Genomic DNA, 17,534 nt, shown 5'->3' on the forward strand with positions numbered 1-17,534 from the left:
CCAACTATATGGTACCTACATTCACTGGTGGAAAATGAGAAACACCTGGGGATGATTGTGCAGTCAGATATGAAGTTCTCTGAGCAGTGTAGCCATGCTGGCAGAACAGGCCATGGGGTCTTGCCAATGATATACAGGAATTTTTCTAGCAGGGATAAGGAGGTGATTATCCCTTTGTACAATCGTCAGGCTACATCTTAAGTACTGCATTCAGGTTTGGAGGCCTCATCTTAGGAAGGATGTAGAGTTGCTAGAACAAGTACAGAGAAGGGCAACGAGATTGGTGAGGGGAACAAAGGGTTGCTCTTACCAAGAAACCTTTATGTTCTGATAATTGCAGCCTAAGAAAGGCTTAAGTTCTACAAATTGCAATTTCTCGACGCTAAGCGCCTGTAACCTGATCTGATAGAGGTTTTTAAGGCTTTGAATGGATTGAGCAAGCTCAATGCTGATGCGATTCTCTCTCTCTTGCTCAGAGAATGCGCATGAGGGGACATCAATTCAGATTAAGGAACGATGGCTTCAAAATAGATCTGCGGAAGTTTGTCTTCGGAGAGATGGTGGTTGATTGTCGGAAAGAAGTTTCATCTGATGAAGAACAGTTGAATCCGTTTTAAAATAGTTTCAATAATTTCAGGGAAAAATTATTGGAGAGGTTGCGGGAGTTCTGTTTTTGCTTCCCCTTTTCTCAAACCTCCACCTCATTACCCCTTTCTCTCACCCATTTTTTCTTCTTCATCTTGCTACCACCAGATGTGAACTCCGACCACCAAAAAATCTACTTCCACTTCAACCCGCAACTCACGACTTTTTCCCCTTAGACCACAGAGAAGACAGATACAGAGTGGACAGTTGCTCAATTACTCTCCCCGAAGTTTTCTTTTTCCCTCAAGTTTGGAACGCCTCCCCCAAGGACTCGCAACCAATCCCCATATTCTGTTTAATTTTTCATTCCTTCCTATTTGCTAAAACAACTCACCACAGCCGTCTCCGTAGCACACAAGCCAACCCTTCTCTTCTCTAGAAATTTCTTATTTTTTTTTTTTTTTTCACACGGCCTTTTCATGATTGCCGGGTCATCTCCAAAACACTCAATTTCGTGTTCACACCTTCTCTGCTAGAGATGGCCAACTTGCCAAAATATCAGCCACCTTGACGCCGTTTTCTTTTGACGCGAACACTGGACGTCCACTAATTTCCTGTTTACTTCCTAACGGTGGTTTAAATCAAAAGAGATGCTTCGTAATCCCATTTCAAGGTCCTGTTGTTCTTGCCCTCAGCAACCCTTTCACGCCTGTTCTCAAATGGCACCCCTTTTCTAGTGCTGACCGCTGTCTCCGTTTACTCTCTATATTACTCTAAATTACTTGCTTCCATTTAGCCGCTATTTAACTTATACGTCTATAACTTTCCCATCCCTAAATCTAGAGTTTCTTCAAACTTTTAATTCTCACTTTCCATCACCCTTCCTGGATTTATTTTAGCAAAACAAATATTTCTATTTTATTTGTAAGATCTACTTCATACAAGGTGATGTGGGAGGATTTTTGTTTTCTTGCTGATGCTGTATAAGCTTGCTTTCTTGCATCATTTTATTAATACTAATAAAAAGACAAGCATGGCATCTTATGTAGGACGGCACCTGAAGGTCAGTTCAACTTTGTACAACTTTGTGTTGAGTAGAGAACTCTGTAAAAGACGACAAATGTGTGTAATGTTATGTTTGTGCAGTGTGTGTTGTTTAGGTGTTTCTGGACTCCTTGTCACCAGGAAATAAAAAGGAACTGCGGACGAATTACGACCCTTAGCGGCCTGAACGCGACTCCATCATTTCGCTTGTGAATCATCGAGCACTCACACTCCGCCATTGAAGATAACACGGAAGGAAGGGCATGCTCCCCAATAAATTTGTTGAGATCTCTCTAATAATCACTCGGTCTGTTGGCTGTGAACAATTGAGTAAGATCAGCTGTACACCCTCGAACATGGAAGCTGGAGGACATTGCCATCATCAGCATGCCTGATGTCTTAAAAGAAGGAAGAGCGAAAAGTAAATGTCCAATTGATTTACTTTTATAATCAATGAATTTACTCATTTTACCCATTTAGCAACTAATGCACGTTTCGCTGTTTCTTCTGGTGGGTTCTAGCAAGTTCTTGCACATTTGTGTCATGTGCCTGATTTGAATGTATCTGGTCAAGTGCATTTCAGTGCGCACCAGGTCTGGCTCAGATTGGAAAGCATCCCACAAAGACGTCCATTTTTCATTACCCTTTCTCTCCCTTACAGAATCCTGAATGCGGAAGGAGAACGAGGAGGGGATTATTCGAGATACCGTGAAACAAGTAATAAGTAAAGTATTCCACAAGACGATGTTCTGACCGTGGAGTGTGGGGACTCACCGCAGTCAAAATATGTAGCAAATTCTCACTAGAAACTCCTTCACCTTTACAATCCAATTTTTTACGCGAAGACGAAGGAGTTTCTATAGATAGGAGAGTTCTCCGGGGGAGGGGGGAAATCATCTCCTGGTGGTCCTGCTGGTGACTCTGTTCGCAACAAGACTACCGCTCTTTCCAGCATCTTCTACAATATTCAGCCCCACTGCGATGATCCCGTGCCCATCGCCCATCACCTCTGATCCGGGTTCTGGCAAAACCCAACAAATGGAAATGTGCTCTTGAAAATTACCTGGTCTTGAATTCTGCCAAGCAAAATTATCAACAAAGAGGAACTAAAGAATAAATCAGACAGAAATGGGACTGGCGTTAAATCGGGAGTCGCAGCCGAAGAAAAGTTCACAGCCAGACTCACAGCCGGGTCAAATTTCAAAGTTTTTAGTTTCACAGAATAAGACGGTGTCCACTGCTGTTGCAGAACATGGTGGGCACCAGTATGAAATCTTATCCAAGGGCTATCGATGATAAAATCGAGGTCTCAACACTTGAGGAGTTTTCTTCAATATACAATATAAAGTTTCAAAGTCAAATCCAATTCACAGGTAAAGTTCAATGTCAAAATTTCTGCATTGCTGGTGAACAGAGTTTGTAGATCTTTTCCTGCTAAAAAGAGGCGATTCAAAGTACTGAAAGAATGGGGCCAAGAGAGCTTTGAATTCAACTTGATACGAAGATTAATGTAATCACGAGAGTGATAAATGATGTTTGACCAGTCTTCAGTATCACCATAGAAACATCGGCCGGAACTAAAGAGATAGAAAGTTAATAATTGGTGGATCTATGGATGATCAACAAGTCGTGTGACCCATATTTTGGTTACATTTTTGGTGGTAAAATTACCTCAGGGAGAAGAGTAACGCGAAAATTCCTTCTGTGGATGAATCCAACAAGGTTTTACCCCTAGCCTGGTGGGATTGATCCATCTGAGCTTTTCAGTCTCTTCATATGCGTTTAGATTGATAATACCCAAATAACTCCGCGGGGATTTTCCTCTTAATTCTGCAACACAATCCTTTGTAAACATGAAGATCCAAATTCACGGTTCTGCAGACCTTAAATTAGCAAGCTGAGAATTAATCTCTGGAGGATAATTGATTTTGACTGATAGGTATATTTGTTTTCCCTTTGGAACCACATGCAGGAGCCGTCCATGGTCACAGGGACGAACACACAATTCTAATATATTTGGAGAGTCTTAAAATTATGATCCCAATATTGTTTTTAAATCTTGATAAGAGACCAGTAAAATTCATTCTTAACGTTGGGCATGATACGATCGGGCTGTGAAGGTAGCTGTTGTGATACCGGAGTACTTCATTCCAGAGACTAAGGGGTGGGGGGAGCAGTTATTATTGATGTTTATAATAGGTGTGTGATTATAATCGAATTTCCCGTTGAAGGTAGTAGTAGTAGTAGTAGTAGTAGCAGAGGCATTTGATGCAAGAAAGTAAGCTTATGCAGCATCAGCCAAAAAAAAAAAAAAAAAACCCACTTCCACTTCACCCCTCTGTTCATTCGAAATACATGTCTAGATGAGCCTTAAACTTATTTAGGCTATCAACTTCCACGACAAGGGATGGAAGTCTGTTCCACCAACCAACCACCCGCTGGCTAAAGGCAAATTTCCGCACGTCTATCCTACATCTGTCTTTCCTCAATTTGAATTTATGGCCTCTCAGGTGATTATTCTGAGCAAGAGGAAGAATCCCATCAGCATTGTGCATGTGCTCAAACCATTCAAGGCTTTATACACCTCTATCAGATCACCTCGCTGGTGCCTAGTCTCCAGACACTGTAATTTGCAAAACTTAAGCCTTTCTTCGTAAGAGGACCCCTTTGTTCCATTCACTAATCTTGTTGCCCTTCTCTGTACTCGTTCCAGCAGCTCTACATCCTTCTTGAAATGAGGCCTCCAGACCTGTATACAGTACTCTAGGTGTGGCCTGACCATTGCCTTATACAAGGGAATAATCAGGTAAAACGCATTTTTGTTGCAGTGGAAGAGACAAACAGTTTATTTTGTTCCGCCCAAACAAAAATATCAGAAGTGTGGGAAGGATGGCGATTACGATCAATTCGGACTCTTCCTAAAAGAAAGAAACTTTTACCGAACGGTTTCTGAAATGGTTTCTCATTGTTTTGTGCGCGTTAACCTGTCAGGTGCAGCCCCACATGGAAAACGGAAACTTTTTACGCTTTTTTTTTTTTTTTATTTCACAAAGAATTATTATTTTTTTTAAATAAAGTGTACAAAAATGCACTTTTTAAATAATTAATATGTTAGTAAAGAATAAGAATTCGCGTGCAGTGAGTATTGGAATCCATCGGGAAAAGATGAATTATTGGCACACTCCGAACAGAATTTAAAAAAAAAAACAAAACCTTTTCTTTCTTTTTTTCAGATTTTAAAGTAGCGGAAGGACCAGCTGTTGAACTCCCTAGTAAGAGAAGATCTAATATGAACCCCCCCAAGAAAGATCAACATCGTTACGACCAGAAGAACATCGGCGTCCGATTCTTTTGTTCAAAAGATGGTCACTTGAAATTAATTGATTAATTAATTGTTTTGGTGCTTCATTTGACTCATTTGTGAGAAACTTCTTTTATTGAAATTTGAAAGAGCAAAGAAGGGAGAGGAAGAAAAGGAAATTTCTTATTTATTCCCGGCAGTTCCCGACGTGCAGTAAGAAAAAAAAGGAGAAAGGGTTACCTTGTCGAGGGTCCAAACAACAAATAGTTTTTGGTTTTCAACTAACACTTTCGTAGTAATTCTTCGATAAAAGAATGTCTTGTGGGGATTTGTTCATTTTTATATTACTGAATGTGCCATGAGATTCCAGGGGGAAGGAGGCCCAATTTTCAAGTTCCTCAGTGAACACCCTTTAAAGTTTGGTCTGACAGCCTGAAGTAATGGAAGAGATATTGGCTGGATCAGGATGAAAGGTGTTTACAGCGGCGGATTCCAGCGACAGTGGGAGATAAGCTAACGTTTCCAGGTCATTTTTTAACATGAGACAGACGTAGCAAAAGTGTAGGTTTCGTGCATTTATGACCTTCACTTTCGGGCCATCGATCGAGCATAAGACTCAAAACAAGCAGAAAACATAGGAATGTGTTTCGTGACACGTCCCTCGACTCAATATTGATCCAATCTTGGGCGTTATGCAATTAAAAAAGAAGAGAAAACCGGCGTCTCAATGTCTCCTTCATGGAATTGGAGCGATCTAAAAGAAAGCTATTTGGGAAACTGCTATAAAAGAAAAGAAGCCTCCATCTTCCCTTTCTCCAACTGCGTCGGCAAAATCCGATTTTATGGAGGCGGACGCAATTGCGAATGAACTGCACCGAGATGAAGAGTTTTATATACCGAACGAGCGACAATAGCGCGTGACCAGACCTACTCCAACGAATTGCTGGACCAGTTTCCGTAGTGCCAAACCGTGTAACCCTCTTCCTATCACCGGTTTAAAAATGTCCAACCCCCAGATTGTGACAATACTGCAGCACAACCGCTTCCACAACCTCTCGCGCACCATAAAGACTTCATTTCTTTCGCAAATTCCTGAAACATAGAGCGAGCGACACACCGAACTTCTCTCGGCACCTCCCGTCCCCCAAGGGCTACCCTATGCGGACAAAATCAGGGGAGGGCAATAATTTCTGGGTTTATTCGTCATTAACGATGAAGCGCGCGTGTGAGAGATGCAGATGAATGCGTACCTGACGTAAGAACCTCGTAGTGGCCTCGTGCGACTCGGAGAAGTACAGCACCACCAACCTCGGCAACTTAGGGACGAAAGGGCTCGCTTTTGCGGATCCGAAAGTGCGAGCGATAACCCCGAGTCCTCGCTGTTCCTCGAGAAGCATCGTCGGAAGCCCACGCTGGAAGAGCACCTCTGCCGTGCACGAGACTGCTGTTGGGTCTGAAAAGGAAGGAAGGAAGGAAGAGGGCGCTTTTACAATGCGGTTCAGTTGTTGCATCCGAAGTTTACAAATTTTAAGAAATTAAAAAAAAATTAAACTTACTTTCGTTTCCATTTGTGTGTGGACACAAACTTACACTTATGACACAAGAACACCCCACCCACAAGAAGGAAAATTGCCACTGCGATGCATCCCATGACACGATCAATGCAGATAAGATGTAATAACAAATAAGATGTAATGCGAGCAAATAAAGCACATCCTCATATGGACAGTGACACAGCAAAAGTACAGACAAATAAATGCATAAAATATTGTAATATATACAACTAACACACATACATGCAAACGAGTAATAATAATTTAAAACAAATTAATTCTTCGGCAAAGAGTAGAGTTGATGGGAGATTCCTTCCTGAAGCAGTTAATCCGGAAACTTCTACAGTTGTAGGTGTGGGGGTACATGTCCTGCATCTTCTCAGATCTGTACGCTTTCTCATCACAGAGCTCGCGGAAATCGATCTTCGTAGTGTTGTAAGTTTGGAGGATGTTAGACGAACAACATCTTCTAAGCATATTTGAATTCTGTAATAAGCTTCTTCTTATGGGAATCCATGCAGCAAATGACGCGGGAAAGCCTACAACAAGATTGTGGACATTTGGGGGCGTCAAGATGAGAGCAGACAGAGAATGCGCAGATTTCCTATAATGAGCAACTGATTCCAAGAAGTGCAACCGAGGTTAGCATACATGATTGATCTCGAAATGGTGAAAAGGTGGCCATTAACATGGTTCAACCACCTTAAAATCCACTACTCGATACCCATGAATTTTTTGATGTTAGTGAGGGAAGCAGAAGACCAGATCGTCGAGGCATCGGAACAAGACATGTTTGTATGTAGTGAGTGGCAAGTTTGTGGTTGTTTACTCCAGTAAGTTCCTCTCTTATCGCCCACATTGCTGACAGAGTTTTTGCCTTAGTGTTGGCGAAGTGCTGTTGAAAGGTCAAGCCTTCATCACAGTTGAGCCCTAAATCAGTGTGATGAGAGACCTTTTGGACCATAATAGCATTGATGTAGATGTCTATATTAATCTTCTTCTTCAGGTTGGTGTAAGACATTTGCGCTAACTTGGTGGGGTTTAAGGATAGGCCAATATTCTCAAGACAATGGTCAGGCCAAAAAATAGTTCATGCAGTGGCATGGGCATTGATTGCGTCATATTTGTCACAGTGTTTCGACGAGATGAAGAGTTTTATATCATCCGCGTAAGAGCTGCAGTCAGGATGCGTAGAGAGGAAGGGGTCCAAAGCGGCAGCAAAAACCAGTGCAGACAAGGCGCCACATTGGGGACTCCTCTGTAGACTCCTCTGTACATTTACATGCTTGTAAATTGTGCAATACCGAAGTGTCTCAAATTAAAGGATATTATTTTATCAAAAGTGCTGTAACTTACAAAAACATGAGAAATATATTTAAAAATATAATGGATTGAGGCTGGAAGGTTCGACTGGAAGGTTCTATGTTCAATTGTAAAATGCCTTTGTTTGAGAATGGAAACGACGACATTTAATAAGCGTCCCTGTATTTTGAAATGCCTTTCAAGTATTTTCATCAATGCATTGGTTGAGACATTGTCGAAGGCAAATTTAACGTCTAAGAAGATTACATCAATCTGTTCTTTGGCGTTCAGAGTCGTTTGGATCCGAAATAAGGGTGTCCATTAATTTCGTCACAATTGAGCTCTTTGGAATCACAGTGTGTAAATGTGGTAGTCTTTTATGAAAAAACATGCATGACAAGAATTGGCAGCAGAGCCTTCTCGAAGAATTTTAATAAATTGCAGCTTATGGAAATGGGACGAAAATCCTTCTTGTCTTTTGGACTGCACTTCGATCTATTACTCCAAAGACGCCTGGCTGTGAGCACTAAGACAGTCAAGATTGAAGAAATACAATGGGCAACGACCGGTGATGGACTGCCTCAATCCTTTATATTTTTATATATATTTCTCATGTTTTTGTAAGTTACAGCACTTTTGATAAAATAATATCCTTTAAATTGAGACACTTCGGTATTGCACAACTTACAAGCATATAAATAAGAAACACTAAGTTCTGTACCTTTCAGGTTAAGCAAACATGTGCTCCATGTAACCCTGGACACGTGTCTAGGGTTACATGGACGATATTAACATTTAACCTTTAAATGTTAATATCATCTTCCCCCAGCTTATTGCAGTCCAGTGGTGGCTCTTGAGCAGAGCAATAAACAAATCTAATAAATAAATAAATAAATACCAAAAACTTGTCGGCCCATAACTTTGATCGTTAGAAAGTAACTGCCTTCGATTATTTCTTGGAGAGGGCACCAGTAAACCTTTTCACAAAGGCACTCAGCGTGCAGAGTTCCTGATTCTTTCACTTTCGAATTCCTTCGACTTCGTATGGTCATCTCAGAGAGCTAACGGAAAAATTATTCAATTTATTAAAGCGTAAGGTTTGGGGAGGGGAGAGAGAGAGAGAGAGAGAGGAGAGAGAGAGAGAGAGAAGAGAGAGAGAGAGAGAGAGAGAGAGAGAGAGAGAGAGTATTTCTACTGAGGATGACATCCAGTGAAACTGGTACGCGTTGAAAGTTGGAAACTCGACCCTCACTTTATAGTAGGGCAAAACATGCCCCCCATCCGTGATCGACACCCGATGGGTACAATTTTGATTAACTCGGACACTTGCTGGAGTGGTCAAACAAGCATCTCAGATGGTCCACTTACTCCAACCCTTCGCTGATGCGACGAGTCCTCGGCTCATGTCGCCAACCTGTCAGTGCCAACATCTCCTCAAACTGTATAAATATTTGGTGGGAGGCTCATCGATTTTTTGATCGTTACAAAGCAACTGCCTTCGATTATTTCTTGGAGAGGGCACCAGTAAACCTTTTCACAAAGGCACTCAGCGTGCAGAGTTCCTGATTCTTTCACTTTCGAATTCCTTCGACTTCGTATGGTCAGAACGTTATGCCCAGAGAACTAAGGGAAAAATTATTCAACTTATTAAAGCGTAAGGTTTGGGGAGGGAGAGAGAGAGAGAGAGAGAGAGAGAGAGAGAGAGAGAGAGAGAGAGAGAGAGAGAGAGAGAGAGAGAGAGAGAGAGAGAGAGAGAGAGAGAGACTATTTCTACTGAGGATGACATCCAGTGAAACTGGTACGCGTTGAAAGTTGGAAACTCGGCCCTCACTCTTTAGTGGGGCAAAACATACCCCCCATCCGTGATTGATACCCGATGGCTACAATTTTGATTAACTCGGACACTTGCTGGAGTGGTCAAACAAGCATCTCAGATGGTCCACTTACTCCAACCATTCGCTGATGCGACGAGTCCTCGGCTCATGTCCCCAACCTGTCAGCGCCAACATCTCCTCAAACTGTATAAATTTTGGGTGGGAGGCTCATTGATTTTTTGTTCGATCGTTGAATACCCATCGCAGGCGAAACACGATGATTGGTGAGGATGAAATTTCTCCGATATCCAGGTTCGAAGCGATGTACGAGCTGCGCAGTAAGACCTTTACGTGCACCCATGAGTATGGGTGGAGGTAAGGGTCCCACTCGTCATCGCAATTCGCAATTGACATCGCAGTTCCCAATGGACACCGCAGTTCCTTCCTAAGTTGGCTCAAATTTGACAGCAGACTGGATCCTATGCACCATACAGTCGGACCACACTTTCTTGGCATCTTCACTGAGTGACAACACCTTCGGAATCGCCGATCCACTACAGAATCTCCAACCACGAACTTGCCGAAAGGAAGTGCTTCCGTAGGGCCGTGACTACGTATTTCAACGCCCAGGCATAATAAAAAGCTGCGCCAGTCCATTACATATCACGAATAATAAATAAAAACGAATTAACGAAGCAATTAATAAAATTAACTGGGAAAGGCAGAGGGGGTTCGCCTGCCCAGTGTTGCGAATTTCATTGGTTGTCAGTACGTACCTGTGTCCGAAGACGCCATGAGTATAACGTGGGACTCCACTCGGAGAAGAGTGTGGTGCACGTCTGACATCACCCTGGACACCGCAGAACACCTCCATCCGGGCGACGGGTTCCAACCTGTGAGCAGTAAAAGAGACAAATGTCACACCTCCCATCAAAATAAAAAAATTAAATGAAATCTGCCCATGCAGCGTTACTGACGTTGCATTTGTTGCAATGTAAATATCTGAGCGCTGCAGTAAACCTTTATTTCCATATTTATGTCCATTCCTCTTTATGTCCATTCCTCTTTTATGTCCATTCCTCTTTTTAAAATATTTCGCCACCTAACCGACAGTTCTTGGTTTCAACCGCTCCGAATCTATTGGCAAGCAATAAGTTCCAGCTAGCTGGTATGGCCCCCTCTCAGCACACGTGCCATGCGCAGTTCTCCTCAGTGGCAATCCTGCAGGTACAAAAATTGTACGGCCGATTTGGAAAATCAGAAATGAGGGTGGACACTCGAAATCCCCTTTGGTTGGCAAAAAATTCGTAAGGAAGCAACGGATGTCACCCATTACGAGTACGAAATTCTTTTCCGATTTTGGCAGAAACAGTTGGTGGCATCAGACGCAGATCCCTGAAAGGGGGAGAGGGAAGTTTTTGACTCCTGTGGCTTCGGAATCAGTACGCGACACATTTCAAACAATCTCCACTGCCGTGAAAATAATAATCTGATTTGGGTGTAGTCCAATTTAGGAATTCCATGCGTGCATCTGTCCCCTCGTAAACACGGAGGATGAACCTTCCTGAAACTGGTCTCAGGTCCAACCTCAACGACGTCCTTCTGCTGTTACCTCTTCTCACAGTCTCAATTGTTGGCCCTGGCTAGCGCAGCGCGTAGTATACCACCGTCCTCTCGCCCCGACTTGAATTCGAATCCGATCAACCACCCGACGAACTTGAGGGGGTTCTGAAAGGAGGTGGTCGACCTCGGGCGAGGTTTGCTTGGATGTTTCCTCCGAGTTTTTTGTCCAGAAAACAACATCCCACACAATGGAGGAATTGGAGATCATTATTTCTATCGTAGGAAATGTTGTTTGCTTTCGTCCGTTTTACTGAGCCGCCGGTTGAAGGGTGTACAAAGGTGCGAGAACGGCGATCATTTCCAAAACAAATTTTACAAGAAGCAATATTTACACTCTCTTACAAAAGTAAATGTTGAGCAGTGACTTCGTGTTGCATTTTCACTTCGAAAAAGATATTTCTTCTCAATTAAAGTATTACATCTCGTCCATCTTCTTTATCAGAGGACTTTCATCCGGGGTGCTCCTGTTCTTTAGTTGAAGTAAGCTGCGCGCTTCAGAGAGGATCTTCGCTCTGCACCGCTTTGCTTTCGGAGTATTTCTCAGGGTGCTCTATTGGCAATGAATTGAAAAAGTTGTTTCGGAAGGAATTCTTCAGACAGCGCAGGTTGGACAATTGAGAAGGTAATGGTAGGTAAGGGTTGCTAATACTGCGTCAGCACGTGCATTAGAGATAACTCCACGAAGATTGGTGGCGTCAATCACACCGGTAAGCAGCTGAGAAAGAAGAAGAAGAATATTCCTGGATGCAATGTGATTGAGGTGTGGACTGTTTCTAGGTCATGTTATTGCTCCGATTTATTTACCTTTCACCCATTTTTGCAGGTGTGCACATTAAAAACAGCGAAATAATTTACATTTATTTAAGCGAGACTTTTCATAAATTTAAAACTTTTGCTGATTTTTGAAGAAGTGGTTACTGTTTCGGCTCTTCACGTGCAGCAGATCATCCTGAAAATTTGGCAACATCCACATAATGGTATCTAAGTGTGGAAAGTAATTCTGTGTCAAGAATGTCCTTGAGCACCTCAGCACCCATTGTAACCTCCACAAATTCACAAAGAGTGAAATACGGCCCCACGTATTTCAGACGCACAATGTCACACGGTGGAGGCGATACAGTCAGGATGAAATTCTCCTCCTCTTCTTCGTCTAACAGTCTGCTGGTTGCCCTAACCATGCAAGTTGAGTTTTGATTCATCAGAGAAGATGACCCATTTGCACCGGTCGTCAGACCAACTCGCCTGCTTTTTGGTCCACTTGAAACGCTGGGCTTTCGTTTTTTTTTTTTTTTTCGTCAAAATTCACAACTACGAATGTAGCCGTGCTTGTCTTCACTCCCGTATCGTCCTCCTTGTGTTTTGAGATCTTTCGATGAGGATCTTCTGTTTCAAGCACGCAGACGGCCACAATCTGTCCTTCGTTGTAGAAGATATTGGTGGCCGTCCAATTACTTCCTTCCTTTATGTTTAGACTGCCATTTTCTGATAATTTTCGTAATAAATGTGCCACTGTTCGCTGACTGCAGGGGACCAATCCTTTCAGCAGTTTCATGCGTGAAAAGTCCAATCCAAAACTACAATCCACATTCTTTATTAGTGGACGCGGCTCGTTTTTTACTAAACTTAATGGGGGGGGGGGGGGGGTCATTGAGCGCACAATGTGCGTTTGTGGAACACGAGATAATTGGGAACACATCTTGTTTAAGTGCCACGAGTATCAAGATCCTGACAGAAGACCGAGTGGGTTGCTTGCCATAACTACGGTCGTAGATTTCAGGATGTTTGGGATGCCTTCTTGCAACGAAGGGGTTTCTGCCTCGCAGGGTTTTCGAAGAACACGTGTGCTTCAGCAGTCGGAAGAGACCCGGGATGATTAGGGGAGAGAGAAGTGACTGACCTAGGTCTAATTACGTTAAGAACAATGTTAGAGGTCAATGGTGGAATACATATCAGATGAAATGGAACAGAACGAAAGGTTAATTGTACATCCTACGCCGACCTTAATTGATTAAGGTCGGCGTAGGATGTACAATTAACGGTCGGTTGCTTACCCTTAAATAACATCATTCTTGACATCTGGAGGACGGAGGAAATTATCATCTAAGAAAGGAGAAGCGAAAAATCTACCATAAAGCCAACGCGAAGAACAAATTAAGGTCTTGGAGACAATTGGTTTCCCAAGCAGGGAACACTGACCCCTGGGGGCTCATATACAAGATCTGTAGCAACAAAATTATCCGCCCAAATATATACAACACAGTGCAATATCAAAACAGTGAAACATATGACTGGCACTCAACAGTTGAGAAAAATCATTGAACGCATCTTTCCCGAAGATGATCCCAATCTTGACAATATTCAGCAAATTCAGATTGGAGTAGACAATGCCACTTACGAAGTTACCCTGGACGTTCATCTTTTCACTGCTATTGAACTTGGTGCTGCAGGGGCCGAATTGATTCTTAAAAAGTGTCCAGGCCTTGACCTGGTAGAAAATGTAGTCATCGCCAGATTTCATTAGCTCTATTTTTTATTTATTTATTATTCAATTTATTACATATGTTTCACTTCTGAACAGCCTTCAGCTAGGAGGGTGCCTCTATACATTTGTACATTATAACTTAGAGAGCAAACATAGAAATCGTACATAAATTACGCATACATAAACATTATGTTTGGGTAATTTTCATCATATCATTTCATCATATTATTTTCACTGCTGTCATCAACTCGCTAATACACAATAGAACAGATTGATATCATATGCAGATGATTTAAAGATCTTCACAAAAATAAATTTGACCGATGAAGCCAAAAACGCCACAGTAACCATCAACAAGACCTTATCAGAAGTACAGCAGTACCTCACGAATTTTGACCTGCAAGTGAACCCTGAGAAATCTGCCATCATGGTATTCTCTCTTAAACCCATACCAACCATAATTCAGCCTGCGATTGACGGAGTCCCGATCCCCTGCGTTGAAAAGCAAAGAGATCTGGGTGTAATCTTCGACAGAAAATTACGATTCCATCACCATATAGAAGAACTCTGTGCTAAATTCAACAAGAAACGGTGGGTTGCCAAGCAGCACTTGCTACACATTCACAACATAAACCTGATATTAGGATGTATATCTGGATGATGATTTTTGGAAGTGTACTGTATGGAGTAGAGTTGTGGGGCTCAGCTGCAGACACCACAATTAAACCATTAAAAGCCGCTGAATACTGGCTCCTGAAGTGGGCAACCTGGAAGTGTCATCTCCCACCACAGCAGCGCACAACACCGATGGCCAACGCGCTGAATTTAACCAGGTTTTCAGCATTAATGCACGAGAGAAGACTCATCTTCACCGTAAAAATGATTGCCGGGAGAGTCTCAGCACCCAACGTTTGGGACACCGTGTGCTGGCAGATTCCCCAACCAGGTCTCCCTCCACTCCCAAGCTTCTTGCTCTTCCTTCGAGACTACATTTGAAAGATCGGTTCCTCCCTTATCAGAAGCTCCACCTGGTTCAATCCCTGGATGCTGACTTATTTAAAATCATAGATGATAAGAACTATATACGGCTCATCCTAGATCTGCACGTGGTCTCCAGAACTACCAACTGATCTCAGATCGTAATGGCGGGGCAAGAGACTCTCAGAAAACTGGACTTGAGGAAAAGCTTTTGTTATCACAATTTGTTATTTTTGTTATTTTGTATTAGTTTTCCTTCCAAGTCAATGTTATCTGTATGAGTACTTTTTTATTTTTTTTTATATAATTCACCTATAATTAATCTTTACAATTCCTTTATTATCTCTGCCGTTTGTTAACCCCTGGCATGGTGCCGTGAAGGGTATTGAATGGTCGTGGTACCTGCGTGTACCGGTGTACTGTACAATAAAGATCTTATTTATTAGTTTCTGTAAAATAATACAACAAATAAATCTAAAGTGAGCAAATAAAGCAGATACAAATATAGAGAGTGACACAAGGTAGAGACATATAAACACATACGCGTCCTAATATATGCATATGCAGCTAATACATCTGTACATTTTTTTTTTTTTTTTTTTGATTTGGTAGTTGTTGGCGCATCGGCTTCTGTGGCCATATTGCACCTCCCAAGGTTTTTGCAGTACTTTGATCCAAGCCCAAAGCGGGAATCGAACCCGCGACCTTTCGGTTGCCGGGCAGGTACTTTACCCAGTCGGCTAGCCCACACCTGTACATACAAAACACACAATGATTTAAAACAAATTAATTCTTCAGCAAAGTAGAGTTGATGGGCGATTCCATCCTGAAGGAGATAATCAGGAAACTTCTACAGTTGTATGTGGTGGTACATGTCCTGTATCTTCTCAGATCTGTAAGCTTTCTCATCACAGAACTCGTGGGGATCAATCTTCAGGGTGTTGTACGTTTGGAGGATGTTAGACGGAAAACATCTTCTAAGCATAGTTAAATTCTCTAATAAGATTCTTCTTAGGGGAATCCATGAACTATTGCAAAGGACGCGGGAAAGCTCAGGGTCCTACAACAAGATTGTGGATATTTGGGGCGATCGGTGAGGAGCTGACAGAGGTTGCAGATTTCCTGCAATGAGCAAATGATTCTAAGGGGAGCAACTGAGGCTTGCATACATGACCGTTCTCGAGATGATGAAAGGGTGCCCATTAACACGGTTCAACCACCTTAAAATCCAGTACTGGATACCCATGAATTTTTTGATGTTAGTGAGGGAAGCAGAGGACCAGATCGTCGAGGCAGTGGAACAAGACATGTTTGTATGTAGTGAGTGGCAAGTTTGTGGTTGTTTACTCCAGTAAGTTCTTGTCTTATCGCCCACGTTGCTGACATTTTGATTTAGTGTTGGCGAACTGCTGTTGGAGCGTCAAGCCTTCATCCCAAGTGAGCCCGATCAGTGTGATGAGAGACCTTTTGGACCCTAATACCATTGATGTAGATGTCTATGTTCATCTTCTTCAGATTGGTGAAAGATATTTGTGCTGACTTGGTCGGATTTATGGATAGGCCAATATTCTCAAGATAATGGTCAAGTTCTTCTATTAGGGAAGTGGCTTGGGTGTTGATTGCGTCAGATCTGTCATCGTGTTTTGACGAGATGAAGAGTTTTATGTCATTTGCGTAAGAGCTGCAGTCAGGATGCATAGAGAAGAAGGGGTCCAAAGCGGCAGCAAAAAATAATTCAGAAATTACGCCACCTGGGTGACTCCTCTGTAGACGACGTGGTTCGATTGGAAGGTTCTATGTTCTACTCTCAAATGCCTCTGTTTGAAAATGGAAATGATGACTTTTAATAGGCTTCCACGTCTTCTGAAATGCCTTTCAAGTATTGTCATCAAGGAATTGGTTGAGACATTATTGAAAGCAGCTTTAATGTTCATCACAGTTGATCTCTTTGGAATCACAGTGTGTAAATATGGTGGTGTTTTCTGGAAAAATGCAAGACAAGAATTGGCAGCAGAGTCTTCTCGAACAGTTTTAATAAATTGCAGCTTATAGAGATGGGACGAAAATCCTTCTTGTCTTTCGGATGTTTGACTTTAGGCACGGGTTTTACAATGTAATGTTTCCATATTTCAGGGATAATTCCAGTGTGTAGGGTTTCTCTAAATATGAGTAGCAAGACCTCGATGATGAATGGACTGCTTACTTTCATCATGAAGAGGGGGAACATATCGGGGCCAAAAGTGGATTTATTTGGGAGACTATTTAATGCCTGAATTACATTTTCTTTGGTAACGGTAATTTCTGTTAGTAGAGGTCTGGTATCGAGATTGGATCCGGATGGAGTCATGTTATTCATGTAATTTACCAGCCAACTGGTATTGTCTGGTGCGAGAGAGTTATACTTTAAATTAGGATCTGGAGAGATTCCGAAGGTACTGTTCGCCCATTCCCTAAATAAGGTTTCGTCATTGGTTTCGTGTTGTTTTGATTCTTTTAGACTGTTTAAGCTTTTTAGAAACTGCAAAGTTGTACTCTTGGTGTTTGTGCTTTAAGAAACAGGCTCGTTCTTTTTTGTAAGCGATGTAGTCTTCAGGGGTTCTGGTTTTCTGCCATTTTATGTAAGCCTTTTGTTTTTGTAGGCGTACACTTTTATTCTGTGTACTATATAATTGTTCACGTAATATATAATTTTTGTTGACCTACGGTTAATTCATTATTTCGGTAACTATTTGGTACCCTTTTGCCTCTGACTGCATATACAAGTCCGGGGATTTTGGGTTAGCTAGAAATGAATGAGACAACTGACAAAACACATGAAAATTGCAACGTGTTTAATTCTAGGAAACTGACTC

At 42.1% G+C, this 17,534-nt stretch overlaps 1 protein-coding gene across 1 annotated transcript in view; it reads right to left on the reverse strand.

The window, feature by feature from the left end:
• The window catches only part of LOC150086328 (uncharacterized), a 193,285-nt gene that overhangs the window by 75,878 nt on the left and 99,873 nt on the right, over positions 1–17,534 (reverse strand). Inside the window, exons 3-4 of the mRNA XM_090372545.1 lie at positions 10,376–10,492; positions 6,181–6,383 (exon numbers count right to left, since the gene is read on the reverse strand). Of these exons, the coding sequence (XP_090228671.1) occupies positions 6,181–6,383; positions 10,376–10,492 (320 nt within the window). The remainder of the gene's footprint in view (positions 1–6,180; positions 6,384–10,375; positions 10,493–17,534) is intronic.

Source organism: Mastigoproctus giganteus, chromosome 4 (assembly GCF_048544385.1).
Source record: "Mastigoproctus giganteus isolate SK-2022 chromosome 4, ASM4854438v1, whole genome shotgun sequence".
NCBI classification, from domain to species: Eukaryota; Metazoa; Arthropoda; class Arachnida; order Uropygi; family Thelyphonidae; genus Mastigoproctus; species Mastigoproctus giganteus.